Source organism: Pristis pectinata, chromosome 11 (genome assembly GCF_009764475.1).
Source record: "Pristis pectinata isolate sPriPec2 chromosome 11, sPriPec2.1.pri, whole genome shotgun sequence".
Classification (NCBI taxonomy): Eukaryota; Metazoa; Chordata; class Chondrichthyes; order Rhinopristiformes; family Pristidae; genus Pristis; species Pristis pectinata.
The window spans coordinates 35024380-35042573 of NC_067415.1; the positions used below are offsets into that span (position 1 = coordinate 35024380).

Consider the following 18194-nt stretch of genomic DNA (forward strand, 5'->3'; position numbering starts at 1 on the left):
ATCAAACTCGGACTGCTAGAGCTGTGCCTCTGTACAGATGAAGCAGTAATTCACTCGCTCTATTTCCAAGATGTATACTCCTTTTTCTGTTCTCATTGTGGTCTCCTCTACAATGGGAAATGAAAAGCAGGTCTTCCTTTTCATTCTGAAAGCATGATCCCAAGATTCCAGTCAACTGTCGCATTAGCCTTCCACCCTACTCCCATCCTGATCTTATGCCTTGGGATCCTGCACTCCTCCAACAATGCTCAACATAAGTTTGAGGAAAAGCACCTCATCTTCCCAGTGTATACATTATACCTTTTCAAGGGCAGCAGAATTCAACAATTTCAGATAATCAGCATTTGAATTTCACATTTGAGCATTCACAATTTTCTTCAAGTAATTTCAGATAATTATTTTGTTTCTTCCGTTTACATGCCTATCACTGCAACTTGAATTTTCTCTAATCTCTAACTTTTCCTAGTTCCGATGAGAGGTCATCAACCTTGAGCATTAACTCTATTTCACTCTTCACAGATGCTGCCTGACTGATTGAATATTTCCAGAATTTTTAGTTTTTATTCCATCCACGACAAACCTACCAAATGGATCAACACACCTAAACATTCACTCCTCGACTGGTGCTCCAACATGCCTGCAGAGGCCATCAACATAATGAACTGTGGCAACTCAACAACGCCTCTTCAACAACATTTCCCAAATCTGCAACCTTCACAATGTAGTAGGACAATCTAGCCAGTACAAAGAAATTCTACCACCTTCAATTCACACACTATCGTGACTTTGTAAATATTGCCATTCCTTCAGTGTTGCTGGGTCAAAGTTCTAACATACCCTACTTTCACAAGAGGAACTGGATTAGTCCAGTGGTAACACTTACCACCACCACCTCAAAGGAAATAAAAGATAAATAATAAATATTGTTATTGCCAGTATCAGCTGTATTCTAAGAATAAAATCATTTTAAAAATTGCTGATTGCAGTAATGATAACCATTTTTAAATAATTATTTTAATCACCTATTTTACATAAGCATGCTGAGACATAATATATTCCCACCTTGAATTCATTAAGTAAGTACATTTTCTTCAATGGAATAGAGTCATCAAATGTCACCCACTTTGCACCAGAAGACTTCCCAATCCCCACATCCCTAATTTTCAGCAGCAGCACTGCTAGTGACAAAAAATCAAATTTATTCTGTGATAATAATTCTTCATAATGATGTTTTATTATTTGTTAGTTAAGAAATTTTAGCCAAAAGATCTGTTACATCCTATAAATGCAAAGCATTTAATGATTCAATAAATCAGTAGAAAGGGTAGATAGATAAAAACAGACCAGATAAGTTTGTTATAATAAAATTGTACAGTAATTTTGGCAATATCAATACAACTTTGATTAGAATTTAAGCAATGTTTGTTCTTGTACAATAATGAAACATTGAATTGTTAATATTTTCCCACCTGTGAGAAGGTGACTGAAAATACCAACTAATTGCAACTACTTAGCCAAAAATTTACTGAAAAAAACTTACATTGTGAGTTTCTGAAAAAGCAATTTTGATTTTGACAGGAGGAATATCACCATCCAACCCCATCCAATGGATTCTTTGGTAATCATTTACATAAATATAATTACAAACCATAAGTTGCGGGCTGCCCCCAGAACACTTGACACAAAAGATGTTTCGATGTACATGTGACCAATAAAGATATCTTATCGTTTTGTCCAACTTTTCCACTGACAGGAAAATAGCACTGGGTGGGAGATAAACTGCAGAATTTTGCTTCCTATGTCGATGACTCTCTTGCAGCTAGTGTTAGTTCAGTTCATGCAAATTGTAATATTAACTTACCCTAAACAATTAGTACAGTATCATCCAATTCAGATCTGAAACAATATTTACCACAACTTAAAAATGTCAGAAATAACTGATAGACTAATTAAAGAAAAAGATTATTTTTGAACTTATTTTGTTTTTAAAGAAATGAACGTGGATTTCCGGTAAAATTTGTGTTTGACAAGCTAGGAAATGTCAGTGCAGGGGAATAGAGCATCCTTCATATTTGTAACCCAACATAACCATCAATCACTCCCTGGAGAAACGGAAGTTGGATAGTTAGCCTCCTTCCCTAACAATATGCCTTTATTCAGCCTCGATAGAGATAGAACCCCACCATACAATTTCCCACAGAAAATGCATTTGAAACTGGGGCTACCAACTCTGCACTAAATTACATGAAAATTATGTGTTGTGGACATATAGATTGAAATTCTACTAAATGCCATTAAGTATACAAGTAAAATAAAATGATACCTTATTACACACAACCAGCTGGTCACCCGATTTCCGTAATGAGATAACAAACACATTGCCATCATCCAGAAAATTGTTCAATTCTTTTCTGTCTCCCAGTGATGAAATGAAAGAATCTGATGGTGAAATGCCAAAATAATTTCCTGCTGTTCTGAGGATGAAGCTTTTTCTTGTATCTTCTAGACTTGCAGGCATGTTGTCTTTCCTTAAACAGAAATTTAAAGAAAGGTTAGATGCCAAAGTCCAAATTTTATTGCACAGAAGAACACAATGAGCAGGAAAATAAAAGATCAACTAGAATGCACACATCCTGAATTTTCACTCCAACAAAAAAATATTTAAAACCAGTACTATTCTTAAGCAGCCAGAAATGAAATTCAAAATTGTGAAATGCAGACCCATGATCAACAATAAAAGTCCCTCAGAAATTAAACCTCCAGAAATCTTAATCAATCACATTCAACAAGTTACAAATGAAATTGGTCCCTCTGTATTCAAGGAATCTTTTCATGCAAAACTTCACAATGAAAACATTTTAATCAAATAAACAGAGCTGGACTGATGTTGTGATCTCAAGTTGTGAAAAACCAGTGGAATCCTGTGGCAAGTAATTTAGCCCCAACCACTCTTGGAGGAAGTTCAGAATCAGAATCAGGTTTATTATCACTGACCTACGTTGTGAAATTTGTTGTTTTGTGGCAGCAGTACAGTGCAAGACATATAGACATAAAAATTACTTTACGAAAATAAATAAATAGTGCAAAAGAGGAATAACGAGGTTGTGTTCATGGACCATTCAGAAATCTGATGGCGGAGGGCAAGAAGCTGTTCCTGAAACATTCAGTGTGGCTCTTCAGGCTCCTGACCTCCTCCCCAATGGTAGTAATGTGAAGAGGGCATGTCCCGGGTGATGAGGGTCCTTAATGAAAGGTGCCACCTTCTTGAGGCACCACCTCTTAAAGATATCCTCAATGACGGGGTGAGTTGTGCCCATGATGGAGCTGGCTAAGTCTACAACCATCTGCAGCCTCTTTTGATCCTGCCTCCATACGAGGCAGTGATGCAACCTGTCAGAATGCTCTCCACCATACATCTGTAGAAATTTGCAAGTCTTTGGTGACGTACCAAATCTCCTCAAACTCCTAACAAAGTAGAGCCACGTGCATTCCTTCTTTGTGATTGCATCAATGTGTTGGGCCCCGGATAGATCTTCTGAGATGTTGACACCCAGGAATTTGAAGCTGCTCACCCTTTTCACCACTGACCCCTCAATGAGGACTGGTGTGTGTTCTCCCAACTTCCCCTTCCTGACATCCACAATCAATTCCTTGGTCTTATTGATGTTGTGCAAGGTTGTTGTTGCGACACCACTCAACCAGCTGATCTACCTCACTCCTGTACACCTCCTCGTCGCCATCTGAGATTCTGCCAACAACAGTGGTGTCCTCGGCAAATTTATAGATGGCATTTGAGCTGTGCCTAGCCACAGAGTCATGAGTATAGAGAGAGTAGAGCAGTGGGCTAAGCAGCATCCTTGAAGTGTGCCTTTGTTGATTGTCAGCAAGGAAACGTTACTACTGATCCGGTAATGTGTGTGTGTGTGTGTGTGTGTGTGTGTGTGTGTGTGTGTGTGTGTGTGTGTGTGTGTGTGTGTGTGTGTGTGTGTGTGTGTGTGTGTGTGTGTGTGTTAAATATTAAAATGCCATTTAGTTACAAATTTAAAGTGTAATTCTCATCATGCTTTAGCTGCAGAAGGAGTAAGCCATTTGACCCCTCAAACCTGATCTTTTACTTCAGCACCATTTTCCTGTAGGAGCCCATATGCCTCGATTCTCTTAACATCCAAGAATTTATTGATCTCTGTACTGAACATTTTCAGCCCTCTCGGGTACAGAACTCCTAAGATTCTCTAACTTATGGGCTAACAAGTTTCTTCTCTTATCAATCCTGAATGACTGACCCTTTATTTTGAGACTGTGACCGGGTTCTAGACACCCTAGTCAAGGAGTACAATATCCCTGTTATTGTATGTTTTGTATGTTTCAATGAGATCATCTCCAATCTTCTAAACTCTAGAGCACAGGCTCGGTTTGCTTATTCTCCTCATAGGACAAGCCTCTCCCCCCCCAGTACTAGGAATCAATCTGGTGAACTTTCACTGCACTGAGAGGGAGCACAGTCTTCCTAAGGCAGGGTAGACTCAACCTGCACAAGTTGTTTCAGGTGTGATCTCAATAGGCCCAATACAATTTTAGTATGACATCTGTATACTTGTACTCAAATCTACTTGCAGTATAGGCTAAAGCTCAATTTGCATTCCTAATCATTTGCAGTACCTGCATGTTAGCTTTCAGTGATTTATGCACTGGGACACACTGGTCTTTGAGCACCAATACTTTTCAGTCTCTCACCATTTAAGAAATATCCTTCCTTTCTGGTTTTTTTCTAGCAAAGTAGATGATTTCACATTTTTGCATCTCTCTCTCTCTCTCTCACACACACACACATTAGCTTTTTTTTAAACCAATGGTATTGAGAAGAAAGGCAAGAATAAGGAATTTGTTCATAGATCAGTCATATCACTGAGTGGTAGAGCAAGTTCAAAAAGCTAAATGGTCCTCTCAGATTCTTAATTTGACAGCAAAGGGTATCATTATGTATACAATGAAAACTGCTAATACAAGAAATGTGACAGAACAAACCATTAGTGGAAGTAACACTTCGACAAGCTGGATTGCTCTGGCCGAGCCCTGGAGTTCATGGTAAATCAAGAGTCAAGATTCATGGTGGCCTGCTACAAAACTCACATGGAGCATGAGGAGCTGAAGGAAGGAGGCGGCAATAGTAAAGCAACCTAGTCCATCTCTTTCTTTCCTCTTGTCACTGAAGAACTATTCTAAATGCAATTGTAATATTCTACTCTACATGTTACCTTTTCTCTAATACTGATCATTACAATGTATGCTTAACCATAATACAAGAAAAGCCACCCCACAATAACCATTCCATTCATCTCATAATACTTGTCCCTCCCCCTACTGACTATTGTTTTCACTACGTCTTTGCCTTTTCTGGTGTTTCTACAAAGTGCTGCCCTGGTGAGTCCAACAGGGTTGGTGGAAGGCTTCCCACTTTCAATGGGAGAAACTGAATGTGGACATGAAAGACAATGTCAACCAGCTCTTGGCTTAGAAGGCACAACTACAAACTACATCAACAGACCGTGGGTCAAATAAACTAGCTGGCTAACAGGAAAACAGCCAGAGAACTGGGAAAGAGAAAGGACAAATATTATCTTCCCAAGAGCAATTCACAGGTTCAAATTTTGGTTTGTGTATCGTGATCCCTATACCACATACAAAAAGCTATTAAACGCTATTAAAAGCTATTAAATGCTATTAAAAAGCATTCCTTGTATCATTTCAAATCTACCATAAGGGAGTCAAATAAGAGATAAGAAACAAAAATGTTGCTTGAATTTTTATTTTTTAGTTTTAGTTTTTCTTTCAGACTTCAATAATATTCAGTCATACAGCATGGAAACATGTCCTTCAGGCCCACCAAATCCTAGCTAACTATCAAGCACCAAGTTGCACTAATCCATTGTTCTCTCCACATTCACATCAACTCTCCCGAGAACAAACCACTCACCCACACACCAGGGCAAATTAAATGGGCCAATGAAACTACTAACCCAAATGTCATTGGGATGTGGGAGGAAATTAGAGTACCCAAAGGAAACCCACACAGTCAAAGAGAAAGTGTGCAAACTCCGTACAGACAGCACCAGAGATCAGGGTTGAACCTGGGTGACTGAAGCTTGAGGCAGCAAGCTCGGCTAGCTATGCCACCATCAGTATCTAGTTATAAAAGAAACTCAGAAAATAATATATAAATTTTTGGTGTCTGCAAGTGCAATCAGATTGAAATATGAATTTGAATGTGCAAATGTTGTTAATAAAATGTATTAATTGCTTGTGCCCCAGCTTCTCTTTTCTTCAACATTGATTCCACCAAAACTGTATTTAAAATATATACTTAACAATAAATAAAATATCTACATTTAGTTACAAATATAAGGTTCAAGAATAAAGTCCAGATGTTCACATTTAAAATGAAGAAGGTTCAGAAAACCCATTGTAAATTGTGGCATACACTTTTATTGGTGCTTTTTCTTCACAATCATTTATGACACAAAAGCTGATTAACTCACTCCACAATTTGCACTCTCCAGAATGCCACTGATGTGTTATTTAGATTTGTAGGGGCTGGATTGAGCAAATATTTCATGAACCAATTCTGCAGCACCTCTCGATCTTCTCATGCAAAACAGTTAAAGATTAAAAATGTAACCTTTAAAGGATTGAGAAAATTGCTTCTTAATTAGAGAGCCAAAAACTTGCATATTAACCTTAAACTAGCTAAAGCTGCCTGCCTCTTAATAAGTATTGAAAAGGAAAAGAAATGCTTCAAGCCTTTTACATACATTGATTGGTTGAAAATTTCATAGAGCATAGGCTTCAGGCCCATAATCACTAAACCCTTCTACAGATTTTTGTTGAAGTGTAGCTTAATTCTTATTTCAAGATTGAACCCAGGTCTGCACGAGTCACTTCACTTTCTAGGGCTTTGATTGATTCTAAGGAAGAAAGTTCTCTGACACAAACTTAAGCTGGTATAATTATAAAGTACCTATTTTCTTCAGAAACTATCAGTTTATTCAGTTTGAGGGATTTCACTTCAGAGGATCTGTTGCCTAAAAGAGATGTTGTGAACAGTCTTCAGTATTTAACTAAGCAACTGACACCCTTGGCAAAAGAAAACCAGAGAGAGATCATGACTGATGGAATCATTTTCAGTGCTAATTGAATGTCCTGACCGATTGCAAAGTTCAGCTACTGAGCATGTTTAACTAAAGCACCAGCATGAATAATGAAATCAACTACCTCCTCAGAAGAATCTGAGTAAAGGACAGCCTTGATCGGTGTCGAACAAATGGCAGAGATCCCACACCTTCTAAAATTAGAGGAAGACAATTTCAAACCATGCAAGAGCTTCAACATGTAGCTCACATGACTTTACAATTGCGATGAGAGCTTTTTGAAGCAATATTGCCAGAGAGGAGTAATTCCATAAATGCACATTTTCTATGTTGGCTGTTACAGTGTTACTCCCATCCTCATTCTCACCATCATAAAATGTAAACAGGGAACTTGCAGCTGAAATGCCACATATCTCAGGGCCTTCATCAAGGATAATAGCTTTTTTCAAAAAAAAACACTCACCATACTTATTGCACATTGCAAGTAAGTTCCAAAAACCTCTTAAATACTTGTTGTGAGGATAGTATCCTCCTTGCAGGGGGTCTTTTGCATGTTCACTCAACAGGAGTACTACCCACTCAATTCAACATGGTCCTCAGACATCCTCATGCTGTCTTTTCATTTTAGATTAGAACTTCTGTCAGTGACATCTATATTGCTCCAGTAGTCATAAATGAATTTTTTTAATGTTATTTGCAATACATTACAAAATAGATGCCCTGAAAACTAATGGCAGTTTTGCCATTAATTACAGAAAAACTAATGCTGCAATATTTACAGACTGGTCTAGGATTTCCCTTAGTTGTTTCTTAAACAAAATCCTTTCTTTCATTCAATTGCACACAGCTTTTATTTTTCACTCTATATCTACAAGTGCTTTTACTATTCTGTTTTCTCATCCACTATGATCATGCCACTGAACAATGCATCTCACAGACAAATGAGTTTGATCAGCAGTCTAAATGACATGCATTTTGAAAGCCACATGCAGCATTCTGAAAACCAAATATAAATTTTGCTTGGTTGCCACTTACTGCCAGCACAGACTTCATCCATTCTTTTTTTGTTTTTAAATCCAGCCCAACTTAAATGGAAGTGACACATTCCCCATCCCACCCTTACCCCCCATACAATGTCAGACCTGGATCTATTTTTGGATTTGGTTGTAGGATCAGTCACAACACAGAAGTAGGAGATTTAGTAAATAGTGAGGAATACTGCACACTATTTTAGGAAGACTGATACAATTTATTAGAATGGGTAGAGAAGTGATTGTTGTTGTTTAATGTGGATGACTTGTGAGGTGATGCATTCTGGCAAATGAAATGGAAAATACACTCAAGGGAAAGCCAAAAACTTGTAAGAACAAGACCTGTAGAATTTCAGGCTCTAGAAATGGAGCAATCAAGTTCAATATTAGATCAGTAACAATGAACTTACAAACTATTAGACTGCCCACACAGATATGCAGTTTTGGGTTCGCCATAACAGGATATAACCTTATAGTCATAGAGTGCCCAGAGAGTGGATTCAATAGGATGATAAAAGGCAGGAAGCTGTGGCTCAAAAAGAACAAGCAAAGACAAACAAAAAGCTTGCAATTTTACACTGCTTTTCATAATTCAGGACATCCTAAAGTACTTCACTCCTAATGAAGTATTTTTAGAGTGTGATCACTGTAGTAATGTAAGAAATCCAGTGAATTTGCAGCTCATATCAACATGATAACAACCAGATAAATCATTTTAGTAATACCAGCTAACGAATAAGTATCAGCTAGAACACCAGGAATAATTCCTGCACAATTTTTTGGGAAGTGTGGTGGGAACCACACTTTCTGGGAGAACAGGCAAAGTTTTTGTTCAATGTCTCATTGTGAAATATGGCACTCTTAACAATTCAATTCCCTCAGTAATGCACTGCAGCATTAGCCTAGATTTCTGTGCTCAAGTTCCATGACTTGAACAATCCTATAAATTTATAACTCAAAGGCAAGAGTGCTACCAATAGAGCCATAACGAAGTAAAAACTGGCATCATTTAAACTGCTAAAGGGAAGGAGATAACAGAGTGAACAGGGCAAGACTATTTATTCTGACTGGGAAGTTAATCACAAGAGGCCATCAATGTAAAACAATCACCAAAAACTTGGAGAGATAAGGACAAAAATAATCACATTGCATTATTGTAACATGCTATATCACAGCAGTACAAACCTTTGCATCCTGTACGGAGAAATTAGTAAAAAATTGAAATGGAGGAACATACATTTAAAAGCAATATTGAGATTAGTTCTGGATTGCCCTAACATTACAGACAAGATGAACTGTTTTATGTTCTGTAAACACTGTTCATGATTCTATGGAACTAATGGGCAGGCATTTTCTGCACATCAGAGAAACAAATTTTTTCTAGAAATAATCCTCATTGAGAATTTAAAGGAATTACCCCAATACAAACTCTTTTATATTTAATTTGATGCAAAAACTATAAACAGTAAATCATTTAAAGTATGGTATGTTAATTTGAGAAAAACAGTCATGTCATAAATCATATATGTGGTATTTGTGAATAATGATCTCAGCAACACCACAAAGTGGATATGAAGAGCTCAGGGATTAAAATTTAACAGGTAAATCAGCTGGTGTCATTAAAACAGCTAGCTTGAGAACGCTGGCCTGGGACCTCATCAACCTCCTGCCTGGAAAATATACAGCACAGAAAAGCTTAAAAAAACTATATTTTAAAACTGTAAGTGTTCAGATTAGTTTTGAATATAGAAACTTAAAAATAATGCCAAGCAAACTTGTTTACTAATGTTTTGGTTGACCATTGCTGAACAGACTCATCCTATATCAAGAGCTACATCTGAAATGTGGGTGAAAGCAAAAAGCGATTCATCAATTACATGTTCAATCAATCTTGATGCAAAGACTAGAAAAAAGTTGATGGCATTCAGCAAAAATTTGTTAATTTTCGATCATGGCTGATTTATTTTTCCCTCTCAACCCCATTCTCCTGCCTTCTCCCTGTAACGTTTGACAACCTTACTAATCAAGAACCTATCAACCTCTGCTTTAAAAATACCCAATGACTTGGCCTCCACAGCCATCTGTGCAACGAATTCCACAGATTCACCACCCTCTGGCTAAAGAAATTCCTCTTCATCTCTGTTCTAAAGGGATCTCCTTTCATTCTGAGGCTTTGCCCTCTGGTCCCAGACTCTCCCACTACTGGAGGCATCCTCTCCACATCCACTCTATCCAGGCCTTTCAATATTCGGTAGGTTTCAAAAAGATCCCCCCTCATTCTTCTGACCTCCAGTGAGTACAGGCCCAGAGCCATTAAATGCACCTCATGCATTAACCTGTTCACCCCCGGGATCATTCTCGTAAACCTCCTCCGGACCTTCTGCAATGCTAGCACATCCTTCCTTAGATACCGGGCCCAAAACTGCTCACAATACTCCAAATGTGGTCTGACCAATGCCTTACACAGCCTCAGCATTACATCCTTACTTTTATTTTCTAGTCCTCTCGAAATGAATGCTAACATTGCATTTGCCTTCCTTACTACCGACTCAACCTGCAAGTTAACCTTTAGGGAATCCTGCACTAGGACTCCCAAGTCCCTTTGCACCTCCAATTTCTGAATTCGCTCCCTTTTTGAAATTAGTCTATGCCTTTATTCCTTCTACCAAAATGCATGACCATATACTTCTCAACACTGTATTCCATCTATCACTTCCTTGTCCATTCTGCCAACCTGTCCAAGTCCTTCTGCAAACTTCCTGCTCCTCCACCTATCTTTGTATCATCAGCAAACTTGGCCACAAAGCCATCAATGCTATCATTCCAGATCGTTAACACTTAACGTGAAAAGTAGCGGACCCAACACCGATCCCTGAGGAACACCACTAGTCACCGGCAGCCAACAAGAAAAGGCCCCCTTTATTCCCACTCTTTGTCTTCTGCCAGTCAGCCAATCTTCCATCCATGCGAGTACCTTTCCTTTAATACCATGGGCTCCTATCTTGTTTAGCAGCCTCATGTCTGGTACCTTGTCAAACGCCTTTTGAAAATGCAAGTAAACAACATCCACTGACTCTCCTTTGTCTATCCTGCCTGTTACTTCCTCAAAGAATTCCAACAGATTAGTCAGGCAAGATCTCCCCTTAAGGAAACCATGCTGACTTCGGCCTATTTTATCATGAACTTCCAAGAACCCTGAAACCTCATCCTTAATAATGGACTCTAAAATCTTACCAACCACTGAAGTCAGGCTAACTGGCCTATTATTTCCTGTCTTTTGCCTCCCTCCCTTCTAAAGGAGTGGGGTGACATTTGCAATTTTCCAGTCCTCTAGAACCATTCCTGACTCTAATGATACTTGAACAAAATCACTACCAGTGTCTCCACAATCTCTTCAGCTACCTCTTTCAGAAACCTGGGATGTAGTTCACCTAGTCCAAGTGACTTATCCACCTTCAGACCTTTCAGCTTCCAAGCACCTTCTCCTTAGTAATAGCGACAACACTCACTTCTGCCCCCTGACTCTGGCATGTTGCTGGTGTCTTCCATAGTGAAGACTGATGCAAAATACTTATTCAGTTCGTCTGCCATTTCTTTGTTCCCCATTACTAATTCTTCAGCGTCATTTTCCAGCAGTCCAATGTCCACTCTTGCCTCTCTTTTACTCTTTATATATCTGAAAAAAGTTTTGGTATCCTCATATTATTGCAAGCTTACATGCATACTTCATCTTTTCTCCCCTTATTGCATTTTTAGTTGCCTTCTTTTGTTTTTTTTAAAAAGCTTCCCAATCCTCTAGCTTTCTGCTAATTTTTGCAATATTGTATGCCCTCTCTTCTGCTTTTATGCTGTCTTTGCTTCCCTTGTCAGCCACGGTTGCCTCATCCCCCCTTTAGAATGCTTTGGGATGAAATGATCCTGCTTCTTCCAAATTACTCCCAGAAACTCCTGCCATTGCTGCTCTACTGTCACTCCTGCTAAGGTTCATATCCTATCAACTTTGGCCAGCTCCTGTCTCATGCCTTTGTAGATATCTTTATGCAACTGTAATACTGACACATCCGATTTTAGCTTTTCTGTCTCTCAAACTGCAGGGTGAATTCTATCATATTATGATCACTGCCTCCTAAGGTTCCTTTACCTTAAGCTCCCCAATCAAACCTGGTTCATTGCACAAAACCAAATCCAGAATTGCCTTTTCCCCAGTGGGCTTGACCACAAGCTGCTCTAAAAAGCCATCTTGTAGGCATTCTACAAATTCCTTCTCTTGGGATCCAGTCCCAACCTGATTTTCCCAGTCAACCCACATATTGAAGTCCCCCATGACCACTGTAACATTGACTTTCTCGCATGCTTTTTCTATCTCCTGTTGTAATATGTACCCCACATCCTGGCCACTATTCGGAGGCCTATACATAACTTCCATCAGGGTCTTTTCACCCTTGCTGTTTCTTAACGCTACCCACAAGGATTCTACGTCTTCCGACCCAATGTCAATTCTTGCTAAGGATTTGATTTCATTTTTTACCAACAGAGCCACCCCACCCCCTCTGCCCACTTGCTGTCTTTTCGATAAGATGTGTATCCTTGGTGTTTAGCTCCCAATTGTGATATTCTTTCAACCACGACTTGCTCTTGTATTCAATGCCCTGACTCACGGAAGGCCAACATCCCATATTCTTAATCATGTTATCTACCTGCGCTGCCACCTTCAAGGATCTTTGGACTTGCACTCCAAGGTTCCTCTGTTCCCCAACACTCCCGAGAACCTAACCATTCATGGTCCTAGCCTCATTAGTGCTCTTAAGATGCATCACCTCACATTTATCAGGATTAAACTCCATCTGCTGTTTCTCAGTCCATTTCACCAACACACCAATATCACCCTTTAGCCTAAGATTATCCTCTGTATTGCAAACACCACCAATCATCGTGTCATCTACAAATTTACTGATCATGCCTCCTACATCCATATCCAATTCATTCATGTATATTACAAAGAGCAAGGGTCACAACACTGATCCCTGTAGAACACCACTAGTCACAGGCATCCAATCACAAAAAACATTCCTCTTCCATCACCCTCTGTCGACTATTGCCAACCCAATTTTGGATCCAAATTTGCCAACTTGCCCTGGAACCCATGGGCCTTAAACTTTTGAACTAGTTTCCCATTTGGGACCTTGTTGAAGGCTTAACAGCATAAATGGCAGCGATGCTTCACTCCCCTACAAGCTCAATGCCTTTTATGCAGGCTTTGAAAAGGAGAATAACACTACACCTGTGCGAATCCCCATGGCATACGGCAACACTGATTTCTGTCTCGGAGGCAGATGTCCGAACATCCTTCAAAAGGGTGAACCCTTGCAAGGCATCAGCCCCAACAGTGTACCTGGCAGGGTACTGAAAACCTGTGCTGACCAACTGGCTGGAGTGTTCAAGGACATCTTCAACCTCTCACTGCTGCAGTCGGATGCTCCCACCTGCTTCAAAAGGGCATCAATCATGCCCAAGAAGAGTAGGGCAAGCTGCCTCAACGACTATCACCCGGTAGCGGTCACATCTACTGTAATGAAGTGCTTTGAGAGGTTGGTTATGGCTAGAATTAACTCCTGCCTGAGCAAGGACCCGGACCCGCTGCAATTCGCCTACCGCCACAACAGGTCTACAGCAGGCACAATCTCACTAGCTCTCCACTCTGCTTTGGAGCACCTAGACAACCGCAAGACATACATCAGGCTACTGTTTCTCGATTACAGCTCAGTGTTCAACACCATCATTCCCTCAGTACTAATAACCAAACTTCAAAACCTGGGGCCTCTGTACCTCCCTCTGCAACTGGATCCTCGACTTACTTATAGGGAGACCACAGTCAGTACAGATCGCCAATAACATCTCCTCCTCGCTGACAATCAACATCGGCAACACCTCAAGGATGCATGTTTAGCCCACTGCTCTACTCTCTCTATACTCGTGACTCTGTGGTTAAGCACAGCACAAACACCATCCATCAATTCGCCAATGACACCACTGATGTTGATAGAATCTCAGATGGCGATGAGGAGGCGTACAGGAGTAAGACAGATCAGCTGGTTGAGTGGTGTCACAAAAACTTGCACTCAACATCAGCAAGACCAAGAAACTGATTGTGGACTTCAGGAAGGGGAAGTCAGGACCCCTCATTGAGGGGTCAGTGGTGGAAAGGGCGAGCAACTTCAAGCGCCTGGGCGTCAACATCTCGGAGGATCTATCCTGGGCCCAACACATTAATGCAACATGAAGAAGGCATGCCAGCAGCTCTACTTCATTAGGAGTTTGAGGAGATTTGGCACGTCTCCGACGATTCTTACAAATTTCTATAGATGTACAGTGGAGAGCATCTTGACTGGTTGCATCGCAGCCTGGTATAGAGTCTCCAATGCACAGGACTGCAAGAGGCTGCAGAGGGTTGTAGACTCAGCCAGCTCCATCACAGGCACAACCCTCCCCACCATCGAGGACATCTTCAAGAGAGTGCCTCAAGAAGGTGGCATCTATCATTAAGGACCTTCACCATCTGGGACATGCCCTCTTCTCATCATTAACATTGGGGAGGAGGTACAGGAGCCTGAAGACCCAAACTCAACGATTCAGGAACAGCTTCTTCCCCTACACCATCAGATTTCTGAACGATCCATAAACCCACGAACACTACCTCATTATTCCTTTTTTTTTGCACTATTTATTTATTTTTGTAATTTATAGACTTTAAGTCTTTGCACTGTACTGCCGCCACAAAACAACAAATTTCACGTCCTATATCAGTGACAATAATTCTGATTGATAATGATGTCAATGTAAACCACACCTACTGCACTACACTGCCCTGGTCAATACACTTTACTACCTCCTCAAAAGATTCAATCAGATTGATCAGATAAGATCTGCCCTTGACAAAGTCATGCTGCCTTTCCAAGTAATCATTAATCCTGTCCCTCAGAAATTTTTTCCAATAATTTCCACACTACTGATGTTAGACTCACAGGTCTGTAATTGCAAGGCTTTTTCCTGCTGCCCTTCTTTTAAAGGGGACGATATTTGCCGTTCTCCAGACATCCGATACCTCACATGTGGCCAGCAAAGATGTAAAAATCTCATTCAGAGCCACAGTAATCTCATCCTTTGCCTCCCATAGCGGCCTGGGATAAATCTCATCCAGCCTAGGGATTTATCCACCTTTAAACTCGCTAAGGCATCAAGTATTTCCTCTTTATTTATGGAAACTTGCACTTTCACGTTCCACTTCAGTGAGTTCTCTAACTACAAAGGCTGTTTCCTTTGCGAATACTAATGAAAAGTATTGATTTAGGACCTTAGCTATAGCTTCTGGCTCCAGATTACCTGTTATTCCTAATGGGTCCTAATTTTCCTTGGTTATTCTTTTGTCCTTAATATACCTTTAAAACTTACCTTAATCATTTCTGCCAATGATATTTTGTGACCCCTCTTTGCCTTCCCAATTTCCTTTTTATGTGTCTCCTTACACATTTTATAGGTGGGCCTCCTCGTCTTTAGTTCTCTATATTTGCCATATGCTTGTTTTTCTCTCTCTATCTGATCCTCGATGTTCCTCCACTCCTGTTATTTCTCCCTTGACTATTTCCTACTGTGCAAATGTAAGCTTGCCTGTAAGTAAATGCTCCCAGTCTACCTTTGCTATTTTAATTAAATTAGCCTTCCCCAAATTTATAGAGTCATAGAAAGATACAGTAAGGAAACAGGCCCTTCAACCCACCAAGGTCGCAATGACCATCAACCACCAATTTACACTCACCCTACATTAATCCCATTTTTTAAAAAAAATTCACTACATTCTAATCAACTCTCCCCAAATTCTACTACTAAGGGCAGTTTATAGTGGCCAGTTAACCTACCACCCAGCCCATCTTTGGGATATGGAAGGACACTGAAGCACCTGGAGTAAACCCATGTGGTCACAGTGTGCAAACTCCATACGGACAGCTCCCAAGATAAGGATTAAACTCAGATCTCTGGCACTGTGAGGAAGTGGCTCTACTAGCTGCTCCACTGTGCCACCCAAGACATTTATTCCTGGTCTACATTTATCTTTTTCCATAACCACTTTGAAATATATGGAGTTATGGCCACTATCTCAAAATGCTCCCCCACTGACACTCCCTCCATCTGACCTACCACATTCCCCAAAACAAGGTCCAGTAATGATCCATCCCTCATTGGTTTAACTACATACTGCTTCAAAAACTCTTCTGGACACACCTCAAAAATTCTGCACTTCTGAGCCTTTTATGCTGGCAATCCCAGATAATATTTGAGAAATTAAAATCCCCTTGTACTATAACACTATTTTTAATCGCATCTCTCTGCCAGTTGTCCACATATCTACTTGTGTCATAATCATTTTATTTTCCATGTCATATACAACTTTATGATAGAATTCTATTGGCTTCTTTTGGAATTACATATCCAGCTCCGAGCTCACTCTGCTCCAAAGCATTTTCCAATACCATTCCATTTAGCATTCACACACAAATGCATGTCCTCAACACATCTCCAAGTTAAAGCCTCTCAAGAATTAAACTCTGCTTACACACTTAAAGCAAATACTTGCAACAAAAAGTAGGATGGGTAGGACAAGTGCAAGAGTAGCTGTACAACCTTGCAGCTTCAGCCAAGTGTCTAAACTGGCAAAAAAAAATGCCCTTCCTTAACTCACAGCTGTTTCCAGCACAGTAGAAGTGGGGTGTGGTGGAGGTTATCATTTCACACTTAAAAAATAAACTGATGGAATAGACAGGTAGATGGCAGATGAAATTTAATGCTGAGAAACGCATTGTGAATGAGATGAAGCAATACAAAAGGGCACAATTCTGAAAGGATAGCAGGACAGAGAGACCTGGGATATATCAACCTAGTTTATTGGAAATGGCAGGGCAGATTGAGAAAGTAATTTTTAAAATTTCACTGGACCCAAGCATAGAATACAAAAACAAGAAAGTTGTAATGAATGCTAGTTCCACCACAACCCATGTATTCCATCAATTCTGGGGGCCACATCTTTTGAAAGTTATTTCAAGAGGATGCAGAAGAGATTTACTAAACTGATTCTAAGGGATTGGGGACATAGTTGTGTGGGAAAACTGATTGGAACCGATGAGGATGCAAGGGGATCCCAAAGAGCTGTTTAAAAATCATGCAAGGTATTGATAGACCAGATAGAGACAGTTCTCATTGGCAGAAGAGTCAAAAATCTATAGACATTAAATTATGATGAAGGCAAAAGAACCAAAAGTGACAAGAGGAAAACTATTTCTCTGCATGCAGCAAGTGTTGGCTCAACGAAAGATTCGATTGTACCGTACAAATCAGAGCGGGGTAACTGTGTGAAAGAAAAGCAGATTACAGATAACGGGCGAGAGAGCGGATTTTCTTGTTACGTAAAACCAGAGTGGAGTCCTTCCGTGCTGTGACTCTTCTGTGATTTATTTGACCATTAAACTACTCAAAGGGACTGCAAGAGGGAAATCGCAGCATCAGTCCGTTCGGCATCGAAACATGTGAAATCTGTTCAGTGAACATTTCACCTCCAGAGACGTCAACACACAGGCCGCCGGAGCTCCGTGCGAAGCAGCGCCCAGCTGTCCCGGTCAGCGGAGGCCGAGCTCCCTCACACCAGCCCCGCGGGGCTAGTCTCCGCACCACCGCGTTATGGTTGCGAATAAATCCACCGCTCGGCGAAGATGGGGCGCGGTTGACGGGAGGAGCTGGTGGGACGGGAGCCCCGGCCCGGAGATGGGCCGCGATCAGCGCCGCCGCCTTGTTGGCAACGCGGAGCGTCCACGGTTACCCCACACAGCAACGGCCCGGCACGCCGGAAGTGACGGGAACCTGAGAGGGAGCACGCCGCTGCTTAAAGTGGTAAAGCACCGTGTCCACACCCCCGTCAACGCTGGAGAGAGCGGGGCGGGTGCTGCCCCTTTAAGGGATTTGCCGAGCAGTT

The 18194-nt window shown here is 40.6% G+C and overlaps 1 protein-coding gene across 2 annotated transcripts in view; it reads right to left on the reverse strand.

Annotated features, from left to right (window-relative positions):
- LOC127576305 (cytoplasmic dynein 2 heavy chain 1) overlaps positions 1-17911 on the reverse strand; it is a 380433-nt gene extending 362522 nt beyond the window's left edge. For both annotated transcript variants that reach the window (XM_052026810.1, XM_052026809.1), the window contains exons 1-2: positions 17779-17911; positions 2324-2528 (exon numbers count right to left, since the gene is read on the reverse strand). In XM_052026810.1, the coding sequence (XP_051882770.1) occupies positions 2324-2518 (195 nt within the window). In that variant the 5' untranslated portion in view covers positions 2519-2528; positions 17779-17911. The remainder of the gene's footprint in view (positions 1-2323; positions 2529-17778) is intronic.
- Positions 17912-18194: the final 283 nt, after the last annotated feature.